The sequence below is a fragment of the Cebidichthys violaceus genome, unplaced genomic scaffold (genome assembly GCF_023349555.1).
Source record: "Cebidichthys violaceus isolate CVI_PGR_0920_01 unplaced genomic scaffold, fCebVio1.0.p SCAF_20, whole genome shotgun sequence".
Taxonomy (NCBI): Eukaryota; Metazoa; Chordata; class Actinopteri; order Perciformes; family Stichaeidae; genus Cebidichthys; species Cebidichthys violaceus.
In genome coordinates this window covers 6,360,090-6,379,355 of record NW_027176373.1, presented here as the reverse complement: position 1 = coordinate 6,379,355, position 19,266 = coordinate 6,360,090, and the positions used below count along the sequence as shown (strand labels likewise).

The window sequence follows — 19,266 nt, the reverse complement described above, 5'->3', positions numbered from 1 at the left end:
CCATATCCTTATGGGCCTTGCAAGCTCATTAGAAAGCAACAAGCTTCCTTGCATGATCCACATGATGTGATGCGACTAATTGAAAGGTGCCACACTGTAAGATCTCAATTTGCTGATGAGCTAAATCGGGACATTCTCTTTCAGCGTTGGGAAATGGGAGGGCTTCAGCACTCGTGATTGACATTGACGATAAAGACAATGCTGTTTCTGCATATACGCGACAGATACAGGCATACTGTTCTTCCCACACTTATCTAATCAGTTGCTTTGTCTTCTGTCTTTTCTTTCTCCTCTCTGTTTTCTGGCGTCTGCCTCTCTTGCTGTCCATTCAACCCCTCTTGTCTACTTGGGTACTTCAGTGATGGCTTCAAAAGGCAAAGCTCGAGGTGAGTTGTGGCTGCATTTCCCTGCTGTGCCTCATACTCCTGACAAAACGCCTTACAAAAGTAACATCAGAAAAGTTGAACTCAAATCTGAAAATCAAGTTTTAAGTTTATTTTCTTTTTATTCCCTTGTTGTTGTGCTGTTTGCTTATTTCAAGAACAGTCACATTTTTTGATGAAAGGCAAAAGTGCCGTTTGGTTTGCATACCTTTTTTAATGTGTTTTAGTAAACACACTAGACAACACTACGCATTGTTTGCTTGTCACTTCCAAACAGTGGAAATCATGACAAATGTTTTGCTTTGGGTCAGAATGTCTTTAGAAATGGTAGCACCACTACGGCATAAAGCTCATCTTGTATTCATATATATTTTCTTTCATATTTGCTAGTAAATTATTTAAGCACATAAACTCTGGAGAGCACTGTCCGAGGTCATACGATTAATTATCAGGTATTTAATTGCGTAATATTGCCCTTTACCATTGCCAGGCACTGGAGAGGTGGCAGTAAATTAGCATGATCAACATCTTCTCCATCATTCTCTGTCTGCAAGATGGCAGTGAGAGTAGATTATAGATCAGAGAGAGTCAGAGAGGAGAGGCAAAGTGTTTATGTGAGAGGAGATAATCTGATTTCAGTAAATATGCCTCTCAAAACTAAGAATTTAGTCAACCATGACTCTGATCTCATTCTGTTTTGTTACCATCTTTGGCTAATGATGATAGAAGCACAGGTCTTGAACACAGTCACATTCCTGAGCAGAGATGTGATGATGAGTTCAATGACAGGAGAGAAATCAGCTCAAAGAGGAATTGCACACTTTGGCCAGATGTACACATCAACTTGTGTTTATCAAAAGATTGGTGAAAGGCAGCATTTTTAGTATGGATATGTTATGTTATGGAATCTGAGCCAAACGTGAAAATAAATGTCGACCAATATGAAAATATATGTGACCAAATGTACGTGTTTGAGTGCAAGTAATCCAAATAATAGCCATTGAGATAAAAAAAACACCCCGTTGAAACACCTTGATCTTAATCAGGTGGCCCATTTGTTAAAAAACAAATCGAATCCAGTCGACAGATAAAGTATCGTTGTGTAAATGCTCTTTCAAGTTACTTTCTGTTTTCAGAAAAATCTATACTCTTTCTGCACATGCTCCACCAGCAGAGTTAAAAGTGTTCTCATGGGAAGACGCACTACACTCTTCAGTTTTTTGTTGTTCATGAACACATTTTTTTAAATAAGTGGGGTTTACTAGGGAGATTCTAAATCACAGTGGGTAGCTGGCCTGCTGTTTAATAACTGCAGTGGTCTTCTCTGATAAAACTGGTGCTTCTGTACAAATAAACAGTAAATCCATACTGCATTTCAAGTGCTTGAAGCAAGGTTTGCCATTTTCAAAAGATTGCCCATTGCGGAGTGATAGATTTGGTATATTGCTCACTTCAAAACCCTGTCCTCTCTTCAAAATGCAGTCTCCCTTTTTCCTCCTCCTCCTCCTTGTCATCATCCTCAGTAGTAGTAATGGCAGTAACAGCATCAGCATCACATGTTTCCAGTAACACTCCCCAATGCAGGATTTCCTTGTTTTCCTGCTGTGTCGGAATGCGTAATTAATTTAAAGCCTCCCTCCAGGCCAGCATCCAGCTGCATGTGCAGTGTTTGTCTGAAAGATCTCTGTCTCATTCAGTGTTGACCCTCCTCTCATTAAAGGCCTTCCCTACCTGACTATCATTCTTTTCTATCTTACTGTGACAGTATAGGAAATCCATTGCTCTCTTAATAGGGGAACAGAGAATGTGTAGTTCAGAGTCGAGCACATGTCTCCCTCCTGCCTCTTTCTATGTTATAATGAGGATATTGGTAGGAAAACATAACAAGCTAGGTAAGAGTTATGCTGATAAGTGGCAGATAAAGGCTCAGTTCACCTCAAAGCACCAGTTCATCAGCATGTGGCCCTGAGAAAAAGATCTGTATGTGACTGAAGGACTCGGAGTTACGCTTGCTTCTGCATATATATATATATATATATATATATATATATATATATATATATATATATATATACAGTAATTGGCTGTACTATCGCTATATACTGTATATACAGCATATATATATATATATATATATATATATATATATATATATATATATATATACTGCATATACAGCACCACAATTATTTCTAACCTGTCACTATAATATTTTTATTTCATTGGTTGAAGATCAAGTTAAGTTTATTTTAAGAAAATGTGAGAACATAATGACATCACTGTCAGCGATGCAAATAAGCATAAAAAACAACCTCAATAAACACAACACACAGATATATGACACCTGCACAGGATGCGTGCGAGTGTGCATGTAGTTTTGGAACTATCACACAATGCTTTGGGGGATGTTAACAAGAAGCACAATGTTCTTGAGCCCCCTCCGTTTAGCTTATATTTATTTATATTTATACTTTAGCCTACATTTTGGCAAATTTGTATGATCCAAAATGTGCCAAATTAGCTATTAGCAATGTGATGATTCTCAGACAAGTTCTAGAGGATTAATGGACCTTTATTTGTGGACATCGAAGAGATTTAGATAGTCGTAAAATAATCCTCAAATGATATACTTAGCTGTACTCATGCTGGTTGCGACCAGTCTGAGCTTCGCTTTGATATTAGATCTTCAGTGTCAACCTTGCCCTGACTGAAAGTTTTGGTAAAAGAGCATTACAGTTTGACACACAAGCTAAATGATAAGAGCTGTTTTTAAATCTAGCACTTTCTGTTCACTGAATCTTGCAGATCTCCCCTGGGGCGAGAAGTATTTCCCAAGATCACTCTTAGATGAACAGTATCTGTCAACGCATCACCAGACATTAGAAAATCACACTGTGGCATGTTGATTTGGGGAATTGGAGAGTTTTTGGTGGCAGCAATGATTAGTCTGATTTCCCTCATTAATGCCACTAGTCTGCGATCATTCTGCCCTCACCCCTTATGAAAGCATCAAAACAGAATAAAAACAAGTTAAGCGCATTTTCCCTCCACATCAATTTGATGAAATTTGAAAATGTCCTCAGCCACAATAAATATGCTTTCCCTGACCCAGTCTGGTAAAGCCAAATGGTGTTTTCTAAAGTTCTCACATTATCACTATGTATTTATTTTATTTTTTTGCATGTCATTTCACACCACGGCAATTTTATGCGCTCGGAGCAAGTAGGTGGTGAGGACAGGGCGGATGAATGGATGGGATCAAACAAACACGAGACTTTAACCAAGGAGACCACTGTCAACCGTTGACTTACTTATGTGGACTACTTCATATACATATCTTGATTTGCATAACAATCATACTTGTTTTAACCCAAACCATGATCTTTCTAAACCCAAACAAGTAGTTACAAATAGTACATTAACATTAGTTTTAATTCACAATGTTACCCACGTGTTTAAAACGGTGTGGGTACATACGTATGTGAGGAGTTTGGCATGAGAACAAGGTGTTAAATGACACACAAAAGCTTAATATGCGTAGACATGACACGCAATGTTGCTAAAAGTGGCATGCTATTTATATGCCTTCTCATGACATTGCTTTTGCCTGACCTTATGCTTTTCTGAAATTGTTTAACAAAATCTACTAAGCCAGTATGTATGACTGCTAATATTGCTTTGCCATATTTAAAGAGGTAATAAAGTGGAATATCTAAGCCTAGATATACTGTACGTAGCCAAAGCTTTGCCTTCTGTGTCCTTGCTGCTCTGAAAATAGACCAGATGAGACTGGGAATTTGCTTTTTTATGGAAAGGATGAACTGAAAATAACATTTATTGCACTGCTCACTTTCTACCACAACTGGTGACATTAGAACAACCCTAAACACTATCTACACGCAGCAAATACAATTATAGTTATGTACAAAGAGCCAAATACAAGCACACAGAGAAAAGCATCTATACCAGCTTATATTTGTATCCATAAATCAGGGCAGCCTCATTTAAATGCCTGTTTCCCACATGTCTGCTTAGCATCACAGGGAGTTTGAGAAACGTGTCCTCTTTGGCTTGAAGGAGGCCCTCAAGATATTATTCATTTTGCACTTGCCTTAGTTTACTGTTGTCCCTCCTTATATGCTTTCACTTATCTGTCAAAATACGTACTTTTGTCCTTGCCATTACTAGGCTTAGCTCTCAGCTTCTTCTGCTCTTTTTTGCCAGCTGGAAGAAAGCAGTGTATAAAGTATTTATGAAGGCCAGGTTTACCTCTTTCATAAAACCATGAGATGTCTGCCTTTGGCTCAGAAAGGATAGTGAGATCCCTGGACATTCTGGACAGAGCAAGCTTGAACTCAGGCAGCTTGCATGCAGAGAATGGGCAGAGGTTTATATCTCTGCCCTTTAAATTGATGTGGTTGAATCAAGGGCAAGAATAGGCTACTGGGCAAATAATATTGGTGTCTGGAAGCATGTCTGGTCACTAGTGGTGTAACGGGATCAACCGTGGTCCGTTACACCGTGTTCACATGTAACCTCGTAAAATGTAGTTTTGGTAATACGAACTTGAATAAATCCAGCTGTATGATGTTTTCACAGCAACATAAAATAGATATTACAGATAAATTATGACCTGTTCACACTAGCTCTAAGCTGCTAATAATACATCATTAGAACTACTAATGAAAAGATTTGTTTTAATCAAAAAAATACAATATTTTATTTCCTAATCATTTGAATTGTGTGTTTTTATGAGGGACAGACAAACACTATAAGTAAAGTAAAAGGATAACGTTTAGAATTGTTGATGGTTTACAGACTACAGTGTGGTTGAAATGATTTTTGGGATGGTGGCAAAAAAAATAGTCTGGAGCCTTGTAGACCAGTTGCTATAATCAAACAACAATATGGATCATCAATGATCATCAGTTAGTTTTGACAGCAAAACAAATGTGTTCAGGGATCTCTAAAAGTTATATTTGCATCCTTTTTTCCCCCTTTTGTGCTGATCCGATCTTTGATCCGATCCATGACTGATCCATAATATGATCCGTCGCACCAATACTGGTCACCGATTTGAAATTAGTGTGTGAGCTTTATATTTATATATATACATATATATATATATATATATATATATATATATATATATATATATATATATATATATATATATATATATATATATATATATATATATATATGTGTGTGTGTATATACATATATGTATATATATATATGTGTATATACATATATACATGTATGTATATATATATATATATACATGTATGTATATATATATATATATATATATATGTATGTATGTATGTATGTGTATGTATGTGTATATATATATATATGTGTATGTATATATATATATGTATGTATGTATGTATGTATGTATGTATGTATATATATATATATATATATATATATATATATATATATATATATATATATATATATATATGTATATGTATATGTGTGACCCCAAAACCAGGTATAAAATGAAGTATGACTTGTCTGTACCGTTACACCCAAATAAATAGTATTCACAGTTTTTCCTCAGCAACAAAAAGAGAGAATCTGCTGTGCTTTGGCATGTTTGTTTCCTGTAGTGCTTTGTACATAGAATAATGTGCTGTCATGGGAGAATTGTTTTCTGGATGTTTTCTAATCACCATATCACCTTCTGTTAACACCGTTCACACCCTAGATGTGACTGGAAACACCCTCCCCCGATCTCAAAAACAAGCCAAAAAGATGTCACTCTCCTCTCTGACAGCTCTCGATTTCTACCAAACTGCCTTCTCTCGGTCACCCCATGCCGCGCTTAAACAACACCTATTATCTCTGAGGAGAAGTAGGTGATATTTTGTTGATCTGAGTTCAGTTGTTGAGTTGGACGTCAACTTTGTGATGGCAGCCCCAACAGCTGCCCGGTCTAATTACTGTATGTAAATAGCAACAGCACTGCCACAGCCAGCCTCTCTGGTGCAGGATAATTAATTTCATATCTGCAGATCAGAAATGACTGTCCTGAGGTGGTTGTACCCCAGTGTTGAATACAAAGGTAGCTCCGCCCTCTGCAGGGGTTGCATTCAATTTGCTCACAGCAGGAGTCTTATCATTGTCAAAAGAGCAAGTTGAGATTCTGTGTGTGAACACACACACACACACACACACACACACACACACACACACATACACACACACACACACAGACAGAAATTAGCATACAGTTCACTCGGAAACACAAACAAAACAAATCAGGCAAATAGAACGTTTCATCACTTCAGTTATAAGAAACAGAAAGTAGAGAGCTTAATTAGTTATCAGTTAGTTGCAGCATGAGCTTTACATTAATTGATATTTATATAGTAATTCCATAAAAATGTATTTTGTCATGGAAAATGCATATATCCTTATATGGAGAACAAATTGAGAATTGTTTCACTTAGAATGGAAGTCAATGTAAATGTAACTGTATTCTCAACACTTTACACTTTAGTGGTCCTTCAGTACAAAATATCCGGCTGTATAACAGCTGGCTTGCACACCATGTGTCTTCACCTTCTCTGTTTTCCAGAAATGTAAAAGATAAATGACTTGCAGTGCTGTAACCCTCCACCTTTCTTAGTTAAAAAGACACGTATATAGTTTTGTCACACTGGTATTTTTTTATTTTTATGTGAACATACATTAATTTAAATGTGAATACTGGAGGCTTATTTTTCAGGTGTAATAGTGTTATGAAATGTTGATAAATCACATTTGAGCTGCAACGTGGATTTGGGATGAATGTTGATAGAAGGCGTGAAAAAGGTCATCGCGAAAGAGAAAGAAACAAGACTGTCTGTTTGCATGACATGTTCCTGAGAAAAAGGAAGGAGTTGGTGTGAAAATTGTCACAGTGGGAGGGAGAGTCCCAGAGCGAGAGCAGGGAGTGATGATGCACTCGTCTGATATGTCAGCTTCTCTTCCAGGAAGTTACCGGTAACATTTTGTGTTCCATATTATCGGCTAAAATTGGTTCTCGCCCAAAAAAAAATAAAAACCTGCCTGAAAGTTCAGGTTTATTTGCGTTTTCAACATTTTGATGAGGCTGTAAACCAGGAAGGAGGTTGGTAGATAAGTTTTCTTACTCAAGGACATTGTGACAGAATACATGGCTGATTGATGAATTCACACCAGCTCTTTAGCTGATCAAACTCTCGACCTTGTATGGTCTCTCCAATCACCGGGCCACCCTGCTGCCTGACACTCTGAGAATCACTCAGTCTGAGAAGCTTGTGTATCCAGCTGTGTAGCCACCTGCATAACCGTAAAGACTCTAGCTGCTCATGGCAAAGCCGCCATATACTTTGTAATCTTCTGCATCTCATTCATGATCTTCTGAGTGGGATGCATTTAAGCAGTGAGCGACTTGAGGTCGTTTTTATCATTTGATTATTGTGACTTAAAATTTTCTTTTTGTAATGTCTTTTTGTATATCTGTCCCAGTTTGCATACCATACCAGCTTTTTGGTTCATACTTTACCTTCTCTCCTTAACATAGTGCATGCACACATGTTGCAATGACGGTTTATTACCAACACTACGACTATGTTCATTTTCAGGAATATCTACTGTCGACTTGTTTACAACCTGCCTTATTGTCCTCCTACTTTGTTTCTTGCTTCATTGAAGCAACATCACAGTGTTTCCAGATCTCAGAGACTTATTTGGTGTTTTCATTTCCGATAGAAATGATGGCACTGTGAAAACGAGACTGATCCTTTGAATTCAAATATACAGTGATGAAATCCAGAGTCTGCATTGATAGGGTAGTTATGTTCGACTGGCTTCAAAGGTGAATCGGCTAATCAAAACTGTGGACTGCCTCTATCCATTTTGTAATTCTGTATTCCCGGCCCATGCATCATAGCTCTACAGCTCAGTTGAGCTCCAGTCCTGGTATAAAGGTCAGTAGCTCCAGGCTGTCCGTCTGTCTCCCTGCATCGCGCTCTTTTTCTCTGCTTCTTGAATGCCTAAATAAGAAAGGTTAGTAGACTCAGCTGCTCTTGCTTGAAAGGTCATGTCGGAGAGCGGACAGGAAGCATCCGGGATACTCTTATCAGTATTATTTGTCCGGTAGTTTGCTTTGGCAACAGGTACTGTCTGTCTGAATCTACCTTTGTGTCATGGAAATATCTCTACTGGCTGCAACCATAGTTTAGTCTTTTGAGAAATATTAGAGACACTACTTTGTGTGGTGGGAGGCACAAGTTCAAATGATTGTGGGGAAGCTTTGCCGCCAGCCTTGATTATTAGCCAGTGCATACAGTGGGTACTGGAGGGTACTGAGTGGTCCCATTAAATCTTAAGATCCAGCTCATCTCTGGAGACAGCTGTATGAAGGGTAAAGTGTGAGAATCTAGAGGAAAAAAATAATTTGCTACTTGTTTAGAGGCAGCTGCAAGCGGCGTTGCAATAGTCACCCTAAATAAATCAACGCTTGCCTTGCTCTATAGTGATGGGTGACACACATATATTATCCAACTGAAGCTAAATAAAGCAAAGCTAATTTCATTATGTCATTACTTCATAATGTCATGCACTTGAGGATGTTGTTGACCTGGCTTAGCCTTGGCATGTCAGTCAAAGTGGAGGGCAATTAAACTGACCCCACTCTCCACGAGAGATATATCCCAATTGAGCACAAGAAAGGAGGTAGGATCAAGATAAATTTGAAAGACTGGGGAGCACCAGGAAACAGAGAGAATACAAAAATGAGAGACAAAGAAAGTGGAAATGCCACCCTTCAGGGATCAACCAGAGGAGGAAACGTGACTCACAGAGCGAGAGAGAGAGAGAGAGAGAGAGAGAGAGAGAAATTGAGAGAAGGGAATTGAGTGGAATGGTTGTGAACTGAAAAAGAGAGTGCAAGAAACTGAAAGTAGGAGAAAGCTTGGAGGTGAAGTGAGGGAAGGACCTAAATTTAGACATGGAAATCAGGAGAGAACAGCTGCCTCTTTCCCTCAGGAGATACATTTAAATCAGGTCTGGGTGGCCAGGGGGGAGAATGGAAGAACCTACTCCATTGGCCAATTAGGCACACAGAACACTGCACTGTTCTAATATAACCATCATTGTGGCCCCTTCGGCCCTTTCAGTCCCACTGGACGTGTTTGACCAGACACCGGCGAAGGGCTTAGGCAGGGGGATCCCCGGACTATTGTGACTTTGTATAGGCACTACTATAAGTGGAGAGGAGAAAAAGAAGAGAAAGGCAAAAAGGAACTTTAATATATGCTATAATATGTAGCTTCTGTCCTGATAAGTAAACATACAGGCTCTCATGTGTGACACCTATACACAGTATGTATTGTATGTAGTATATATAATTTTTCAAATGTATTTCTTGCAGTCAAATTCAAACATTATTTATTATGTTATATTATATATATATATATATATATATATATATATTATAACGTTTTCATAGTCTACATTTTGAAAACACCCATATTCACAAGGGGCACGTTAAAAGCACTTTGCCGTAATATTAAATCACCCAAATCTCGTGTTTTCTTGTTTGTCGAAAGCAGATCATGAAGAACAAACTAGCATATTATATATTCAGGGATGAGTACAGGGTTGACAATACAACAAACAAGCATATCTCCACAGTGTCTCCATCTTCAATTACATTTTGCAGGGACACATCCACTGCAGTATTGAATTTGAATGTTACACTACGTCATATTGTGCAGATGCTCACACAGAAATCATCATCTCCACCGTTCAGTATGGCAGTTAACCATTAATTTCCCTTTGCGGCCAGCACAAAAGAAATAAATTGTTTCACACTGGGCTGTATGTTGCCCAACTGCGTGAGTGAGAAAAATGAGGAAAAAAATAAGTGATTTAAAAAGAGGAAGTAATAAAGAGAGCGACGGCTGGCTCAGGAGAACGGTAAATCGTTGGCAGATCATGCGTCATGCAAAACTTTCATGAATAAAACATATTCCTAGCCTCCCATAGCTCTGATCCATTTTTCCCCCCGTTTCCCTGCCCTTCCCTCTCTATCTCTCAAACGCATGATTAACCTCGGGAGGCCTTAATCAACACTGGAAATGACCCGTGCTCCTTGACTTACCTCTCTCTACCTCTCCTCCCCTCCTTCACCTCACCCTCTCTCCTCTCAACATGTCCTTCACCACAGGCCTGTCAGTGATGGGTTTGCTTCACCTGCTAACCCTGCAGACAAGCACTGTTTGATGGTTTGTTTATCTTACCTGTGCAGTCATTATCTGAAGAAAGGGAAACACAAAAATTGCCCGCTAAATTAGATCTAATACATTAACAGCGTTTGAATGGGGAGGTATCAAACAGAATCACACAGGAATGGAATTTAAAAAACTCCTCAATTCCAAATATTTCTTACTTCTTTATTTCCTTATACATATTTTTTTTTTCAGCTTCATGATCCTTTCCCGGGGGGGGATGGTGGTTTAAGATGGGAGAGTTAGCAGGGGATGAATAATCTTTCTTACCTAAGCCTTTAGTCACACAGTCTTTAAAACCTGTCCTCTGGGAATAGGGACAGGGATAGATATATGGTTATTATTATGTACTTGCTCACAGCATCCCTCACACACACACACACACACACACACACACACACGTACACACCCACTAAAACATACGCACACATGCACAACAGTGAGCTGTCCAGAGTTCTGAAAACTAGCAGCTATTGACAAACCACTTGCAATAGAGACCTGTCCATGGTGCTGAAAACTCTCTCCACTTGGACTAATCACATGTAACAATATAACCTGTTTCTCTCATTGGATGCGGGCATTGCACACACCAGCATCCACACATGCACACACAAGTCTTCTAAAAATGTGTTTTAATTGGTCTCCCCTGTGTAGCTGAGGTTTCAGGGTTGGTACCGCAGGCTAAATGCCCCCTTTGTGTTCTATGTTAGGGTCCAATTTAGCACACAGTAGTGATTGGCCATCCTGGCTGAACATTTGCTTTTTAATTAGGGTGTTAAGCCTTTTTCAAAGACATAAACAAGATTTTCTCTCTTGATTTCCAGAGACAGACAAGTCTTTTCTTTGTTTTATGTACATCTTTATGAACCAACTGGATTAAAGTCGCATTACTATCTATCTTTAATTTTATGTGATCATCTGAAATTTATTAAGCGAATTTAATCAACAAAGCAACCTTACAAATCAAGCAATCAAACGTGTACCGTCTGTTTAACTCTGTCTACCGTTGTATCTTTCGATCTCCCCCTTTGCTGATGCATCCTCATCTCTTTTCACACATTTCTCTTATGGGTTGTGTTACAGGCATCAGCGGTCAGTACCCACTGGTTCAGAATGTGACGGTGACAGAGGGTGGGACGGCGAACATGACCTGCCGTGTGGAGTATAATGACAACACCTCCCTCCAGTGGTCAAACCCAGCACAGCAAACCCTCTTTTTTGGGGACAAGAAAGGTAGGTTTTGAATATTGACAGACAGCAGCTGCTGCACAACAGATGCAGTCTTACAGAATATTCCCTGTTAGGTTTATGGTGGTTGAGAAATGCACAAAACACACAAAACTGTGGTTTTTTTTAGGCTGGAGAGCAACCCGAACAACCCCTCGTGTTCCTGTGTGTTTGTCAGTTGAATAAGCTGCTGTTTTTGTTGTGTCATACCATCTGTCCCACATTTCATGTGTCTGTTTTTTCCTGTTGATGCTCTGTTTTCACAGACAGTGCATTCACAGTGCATAGAAAAAGATACACAGCTTTCCTTTTGGGATGGATTTTTCACTTAATCCGTCAACTTTACAGTCACCCCTCTGTTGAGGAAAACAAATACGGCCAGCTCTCTATTTCACTTGTTTTGCCGAGATAACTAGTCGTGAAAATTAACTGCCATGGACAATTTGGGTTTCAATGTTTATGATTTTTTGTGTGCAGTCAATTTCACTTCAGTATATTTGAAAAGTCAAAATGGATAAAAAATTGGTGTAATTTGGTTGGAATCTGAATCAAAAGATGCATACTCAATACTTTCATGTTGTTGTTCAAATCAAATTAGAACATCAGAAACAGCCTGCACACTCTCAAAGTCAACCATTCACCCCGCTGTGCAAGTGCCCTTCACTACAACCCTGTAGTGCTTAGCTCGTACTGCGTCTAGCACACACAATACAGTATGAATACAAATTCAGCGAAAAGAAGTTAGTTACATTTACATTTACGTTAGTTACATTTATCCCTGCGCATTCAGCATTTTTTTTTTTGTGTGTGGCCTTGTGCCCTGCACAGGCCTCTCGCACGTCCGCAGTTGCGATGTGTGACCATAGTTCTGCTCCCAATTTAAACCAGCATTTCTTCAGCTGGAGTAGTTTGGGCCCACAGCTTATAGGGCTACACCTATACTCACCTAGAATCTGGAGTTACGGTACCTAACTAACTATTTTGAGGGACGTCGCTATTGGGTTCCCAATGCCCCACTGTGACACCAAGGTCCACAAGAAGACAACACGCACCACTTCACAAACTGCAGATGCCGAATGTAAGAATGGCAGGGAAGGCGCTGAATGTGACGTGGTTAACACAGCCCCGTGTCGAGACAAATATATCACACTCTCTTCACACAGCACTGCCGTTGCAGAAGAGTGGGGACATCAATTGACCTTCACTAAGCCCCTCCCCCCTTGGTTACTGTTGCTAGGCCTGTCAAGCTTTCGCACCTGCCATGTCATTATCAGTGAGAGATATTTGATAGGAGAGAAGAGCAGATTATTGACATAATAGTTTTGAAATAGCATAGAGAAGTATATAGAATGCAATACAATATACTTTTTGGAAACTACATTTGCAATATAATTTGTTTAGTTTTGACTCACTATAGCTTTAATTATCTAATACAAAACTAATTTATTCTGCTTTTCCATTTGTTTAAAGCTCACCAGGATATTGCTTGCACATCATGGGCTTGATCCATACACTGGGTATCATAAATTAATTATAATATATATTTAACCATCTTTGTTATATGTGTGTATGTGTAAAGCTAGCTGGCGTTACTAGCATCTTACCTTGGAATAAACAACGTTTATAGTCCGATGAATTCAGCTGGGAGTGAAGTCTCCCACAACGTTTAATCAATAACCGACATCTCTCCTCTTAGGCTTCTGGCTTTCTATGCCTACTTCCAGTTGCTAACGAAGGATTGGACAATGGCCGTTCTAGGGAGAAGCTTAGACAAGGATCAATTCTGTTGATGATCAGATTAGAGGCTCCTAGAGGTGCCTGATTGGGCAACGCTTCATCTGACAGCTAGCACATTGAACACTGAATGAGTTAGGGAGGTTTCAGATACATCTAGCAGATAGAAACGGATGAAAGGGCACAGAGAAGCCCAGATGTCTGCCACTGCCATCCCTCTTAGGAGGGCCATGGATGAGGATAAAGCTCTCATGGAGAGCGCTCAGATGCCCAGCAGCTGCAGCGTTATGTTTATGTTAAACATACGTGCCATATACTGAGACAAAGCACAGAGTCAGAGTCGATGAGATGCTTCTTCTGCCTCATTCTGGTGAGGATGTATTTCTACAGAGAAATGGTTCTGGACCGAAAAGAGTTTGTTAAGACTTTAGGTGTAAATGAGGGATTTGGCTGTAAGGTTGCTCTTCTCTAATGGAAAAGCAGGATGACGAGACCGACTGAGGGCATAGGTCACTCGCTCTCTTAGCCGATGTCAGGGCCAGAAGGAGCGTGTCTTTAAAGATAGTATCTCAAGAGAGATTTGGGCTATCGGCTCAAAGGGGACATCCCCAAGCATCTGCAGAACCAGCGGTAAATCCCACTGTGGTGCTAGAGAGCTTCAACAGTTGAGAAAGGGCCGGTGCTGAAATTCATGACAGCGTCAGCAAAACACATTGTGTATTAAAAAACTGCCACCGGGCGTGCTGGGATATCACCTCTAACTCACTTTGAAGGACGGGTGGAGGCTGATAATTCAGTAATGCAAGTTTTAAACGAAGATTTGTTACTCATGAAAATGTGAGGGAGTGACTGAGCTGCGCCAGCTGCATTGTGACTTGTGCAGCGGCGAGCCTTTGCCATGTTTTTTTGATGCTTGGCAAGTCTTGAAAAAGTGCCTTGGTGGCAGGTAAATGATGTGGAGAAGGAGGGAGTCGCTGCTGCGAGGCTCCTGGCGACTGTGGGGACGGAGGAAGCCTGCAAATGTGGAGAACCTGCTATGGAGGAAGCTGAGCCAGCAGACTTGTGTCGGTCACAGCGCTCTTCATTCATGATGTCCAGGAAAGTGCAGCTGAAGATGTCCAGCTCTTCCACCGTTACGGTATCCTGATGGTCTACCTAACTACCGTCCCCGCCACCTTAAACACCAAGGCCTCCCATCGTCACTGCAGATCCTCCGGAGGCAAGTGAGCACAATATTGGCAAGTGGCTTACAGGTTACGAGCAGCTGGGACGAAGGTCAGTAGGGAGTATGTAGCCAACCTCGCAGCCAGTACACAGATGGACAACGCTGGACTTATTCATCTTCTTTTCATCTTTATTTGTTGACTGTTGGACACTGAAGAAAAAATGGGAGTTTGTCACAACTGCGAAGATGTGAGAGGCCCATGCAGGGAGAAAGGAAAATAATGTGTGCGGGTATAAACCCAATAGCGACAACTCTTAGAGGGCAAAGCCTACATGAAATGGAACAAACCAAAAAACCTGAGCCTTGTATGATACTGCATTATGGCCTTGTGTGTAATTGATGGGGTGAGAGCATTACATTTCACAACATGATCAGTGACAGGCAGTGGACTTCTTTGCACCCAATCAGCTATTTGGTAGTGTATTCATAAGTTTTTTGCGATGGGTTATCATAATATAGTAGCAAACATTTCCAGAATAGCTACAGGTGACTTGGTGGTGCATAGATATCAGCGATGAAGGTTACATTTTTACAGAATAGCCATATTAGTGGACCCTGCATTACTGACTGCTCTTGAAATGATGTAAATTAAATGAGACTCACTTGTTAAAATGTGTTTACTCAAACGAGTAGTTCAAACGTTTTGCAATATTTAACAATACAGCATGAATTAAGCTAAAATTACTGGGGCTTAATATTGTTTTTTACTAATACAAAGTATATTATATACACTGAATAAAGTGTTGTAGTAGAGGACTTTAACAGCCTCATCAACCTCACAACCCGCTTCCTGAGAGAAAATGGCCTGCCATTAATGTGATCTGCAGAAAAGCACTTTATATACTGGAAACCTGCACCGTGCTGCAAAGAAATTCCTTCTGTTAAATGGATGCAAACCCTTGTTATCTTTCCACACATTCACAGGCTCAGTAATACACACACTCACACACTAACAAAGCCATGCACACGCGTTGTGGGTGTGGCGCACCACCGCCACTGTTTTAATGGCTAATAAGTACAAAGGCTTTATTCCTGACCTTCCACACCCTCTTCAGTAAAGTCCCCATAAAGAGGATTCATGGGTGTTATTTTGTTGGTGCATGCCTGCTGAAATGATTGTGCCCTGTGCGTCTCTCAGCTGTATTAGTTGAGTGTAATAGAGTATGAATCACACTCTCTTGTAAGTGTCTGGATTAAGCACATATGGGATTTACACAGTCTTCTTCCATTATCCATCTGCCCACTGGGCTGCCATGCACTGTACGTGTATAGGTGTGTGTGTGTGTGTGTGTGTGTGTGTGTGTGTCTGTCTGTCTGTCTGTCTGTCTGTCTGTCTGTATTTTGCATACAACAAGTGAATACATGCAAAGCATTTCCATGTTTAGCCATTCACATTTTTCCTTACTGGAAGGAGTGGCAGTAAAAAAAGCTGCATTGAACATCAAATTCAACAGTTGATGTTCTCTGCAGGTCATTCCATATCACACCAGGGGTCGGTCTTGGGGGTCTATTTCATGGCATTTTCAGTGCAGAGCTCTGAGATTGGAAATGAAAAAGAAGCCAAAAACTCTGTTATTATGAGAAAAGCAAAAGGATACTACCGAGGCCCCAGAATTGTGTTGCTGTTTTGGATCGTTGTGAATGAGTGTGTGCTTTGGGAGTTGTCTTGCTGAATGTGGTAAATTCAGATGCACATGCTGATGGGAGCACTGAAATGGTGAGCGTTTCCAAAGTGCCACTGGCAGTGTGAGAAGGAAAGATGTCTCAGCTGCAAACGCCTTTGAGCACAGTAGGTTTCAGATTAATTGTCCTTGCTGCCTGTTGGGAAGAAGAATAATAAGAAGAATATGGGGATTAGGGAAAGCACACAGTTGCTAAAAAATACAACCTCAACTCACCAACGTTTTGCATAATTTACAATTCGTTGAAATGTTTTTGTTTGTAATTAGAAATTGGTTTTATACAGTTCAATATCTACCTTCTAAAAGGTTAAAGGTTGACTCCACATAAGTAAACACAATACAATTTCAAGTGATAAAAATTAAAATGTTTTTCCTTTTAAAGTTTTATTTGGAAGTCAGTGCTAAAATGTTCTCTTCTAGTAGAAAATTATAGGTCTATGTGACTTATTCATTGCTGTATATTGAAAAAACATACATAGATAGATATTTTTTTTACAGAATATTCATACTACAGATTTACGTATACACAGGCAACTGTCCAAAAAATCAGCTGAATCTATTATGTTTGTTGTCTAATTCAACAGATTGCACGTATGCCTGCATGTGTTGCATCTCAAAAAGTGTCAGTTACATCCTCTATTAAAGTCAGCCACAGAGCATTAGCATAAACATATTGTTTTTTTCAAAGACAAATGCAGCAACTGACTCCATTACAGTCCTTTGAGTGGTGCCCGTTTGGCTGCTGTTGTTGTTTAATGTCAGAGCTGAGGCTCACCTCCAAGACGTTTAGTCGGATGAAAGAGACTCCTCTTGTCTTCCGTCCTCTAGAAGGTGCTCCTATGGCTGTGAAGAGTTGTTTGAATTTCAAATAAGTCATTGTCCCGAAAGTACCCAATTTCGTCCTTTCCATCACTTACCACTGAGGGACTTAAGCTTCGACAGCGAGCGAGAGATGAGCACGGGGCAATGGGGATTCTCTCCTTTATAAGATTCAAAAGAGCCTAATATCTCTTTACAAATTGCTCTTTTGGTTTCATTGTAATTCAAGAACTGATAATAGCTTTATTTCCTGGATGGAGAAATTTTGCAATGAGGCGTAATTACAATGTATTCGTTATTCCCGTACAAGAAAAAACCCAATGTGTAATTACTTTCCAGGCTAAATTTGCTGGCCTAATTAGTGGACTCAGCATGTGTGAGCAGTGGCTAAGGTATGACATCGAAATAATTTATTCAACGCGGTTACTGTAATTTGCTAACCCTTTTTCTTTCCAGTTCTTTTTCAACACCCACATCAGTATTTTCATTTTCAACCCACATTACTCTCTTTACTCTGCCCGTAATGCAGGTGGGTGGGTGCGCCGCATACGCACGCTAAGTGTGTGTCTGTGTCAGACGCCGAGGAGCACTGAACAAGCTGCGGTACTTGCCGCTTTGGGAGTGAGAATGGGTGGCTCTTGATCCCGTTTTCTTCCCTTTAATTGTCTTTCCATCCCTGCCTTCCGGAGTTTGGCAGGATCGGAGTTTACCTGTCCTTAAAAATGTCATAAAGTATTTGCCTATTCTGCACATATGAATGCATTATAGCCGTGTCCAAAATGTGGCTACTGCAGCGGACACATATATTGGCAAATATTGAAACAAAAGATGCTGTATGTATTTCTCAGGTGGGGTGTAAAGGGTTACTACATTAAGGTGCTGGTCATTTTGTCATAGAAAAGAGAATCTGGGTGCTCTGCAGGATAAAACTGACACACAACACAGTGAGTCATGGGTTTATTTTTGGTTTGATTGCATTTTTGCCTCACTAACCTCACTATCAGGAAATCCGAGTCACCACGCACATTTATTGGTTCATTAGTACAATGCAGTATCTGCAGCTTTTGGATGTACGAGTGGTACAATGTTGATGTTTCCTGGTGGTGTACTTGTGGTGGATATCTCTGCTCACGCTGTGTCATCTGCACATTTATTGAATCTGTTTAAAAATTAAGATTAGTGTTCTGGGTGAACAGTTACCGGCCAACTGCTCGTTTTTAGACCCCCGAGCTGCTAAATATGAAGCCATTCGCGTCCTCAGATGTCAAATTTTCAGCTGTCTGAATCAATTTGCTAGCTGTTTGTGGTTGTGTGAGTGCGTGTTTGAGTGTGTACGTAAGTGCACATATACGTGTGTGCATGTGAAATGTCAAGCATTCCACCTCTCCAGTATGCACCCATGAAAGCTTTGATGCATTCAGAATATCTGTGCCTGAGCAATTTAGGGGATAGGCTTTTAAAAGTTTTCCAAAGTAAATAACAAAATAAGAAATGCTCGACAGACTTTTTATTAAACAGATAGCAGAACTTTCTCTCAAAACATAATCTTAGCAAGGAAAGTTAAACTTTTCAGACAGCTGTCTTTTTTATTATTTATTTCCTGGAAGAGTGCCTCTATGAAACATCCTTTCATATCGGCCTGAAGATTGATACGGTGTTCGCTCTGATAAAAAAAACTTGACTGTAAATCTCCAAAGATCCCTAACAAGTCCCCTCTCCCCAAGACAAGCACCATAAAACATGAGAGGAAGAAAAGGAGGAAAAAGGAGACGGAATATAGGCCTTGGTGGGATAAAGGGGAGGAATTAAGGAGGCATTTTATTAGAGCTTTCAGACGCAGTTATCACCTCTGAAAGACGCAGGCAAACTTTTCTTTCACCTTGAGCCTTCTGCGTTGTCTTTCTTTGTCACATCTCTTTGCATATGTC

At 39.9% G+C, this 19,266-nt stretch overlaps 1 protein-coding gene across 4 annotated transcripts in view; it reads left to right on the top strand.

The window, feature by feature from the left end:
- Positions 1-19,266, top strand: part of cadm2a (cell adhesion molecule 2a) — a 206,124-nt gene that overhangs the window by 133,165 nt on the left and 53,693 nt on the right. For 3 of the 4 annotated variants that reach the window (XM_068715902.1, XM_068715899.1, XM_068715901.1), the window contains exons 2-3: positions 360-386; positions 11,735-11,884. In XM_068715902.1, coding sequence (XP_068572003.1) covers positions 360-386; positions 11,735-11,884 — 177 coding nt within the window. The remainder of the gene's footprint in view (positions 1-359; positions 387-11,734; positions 11,885-19,266) is intronic. The other variant, XM_068715900.1, reaches the window with a different exon arrangement.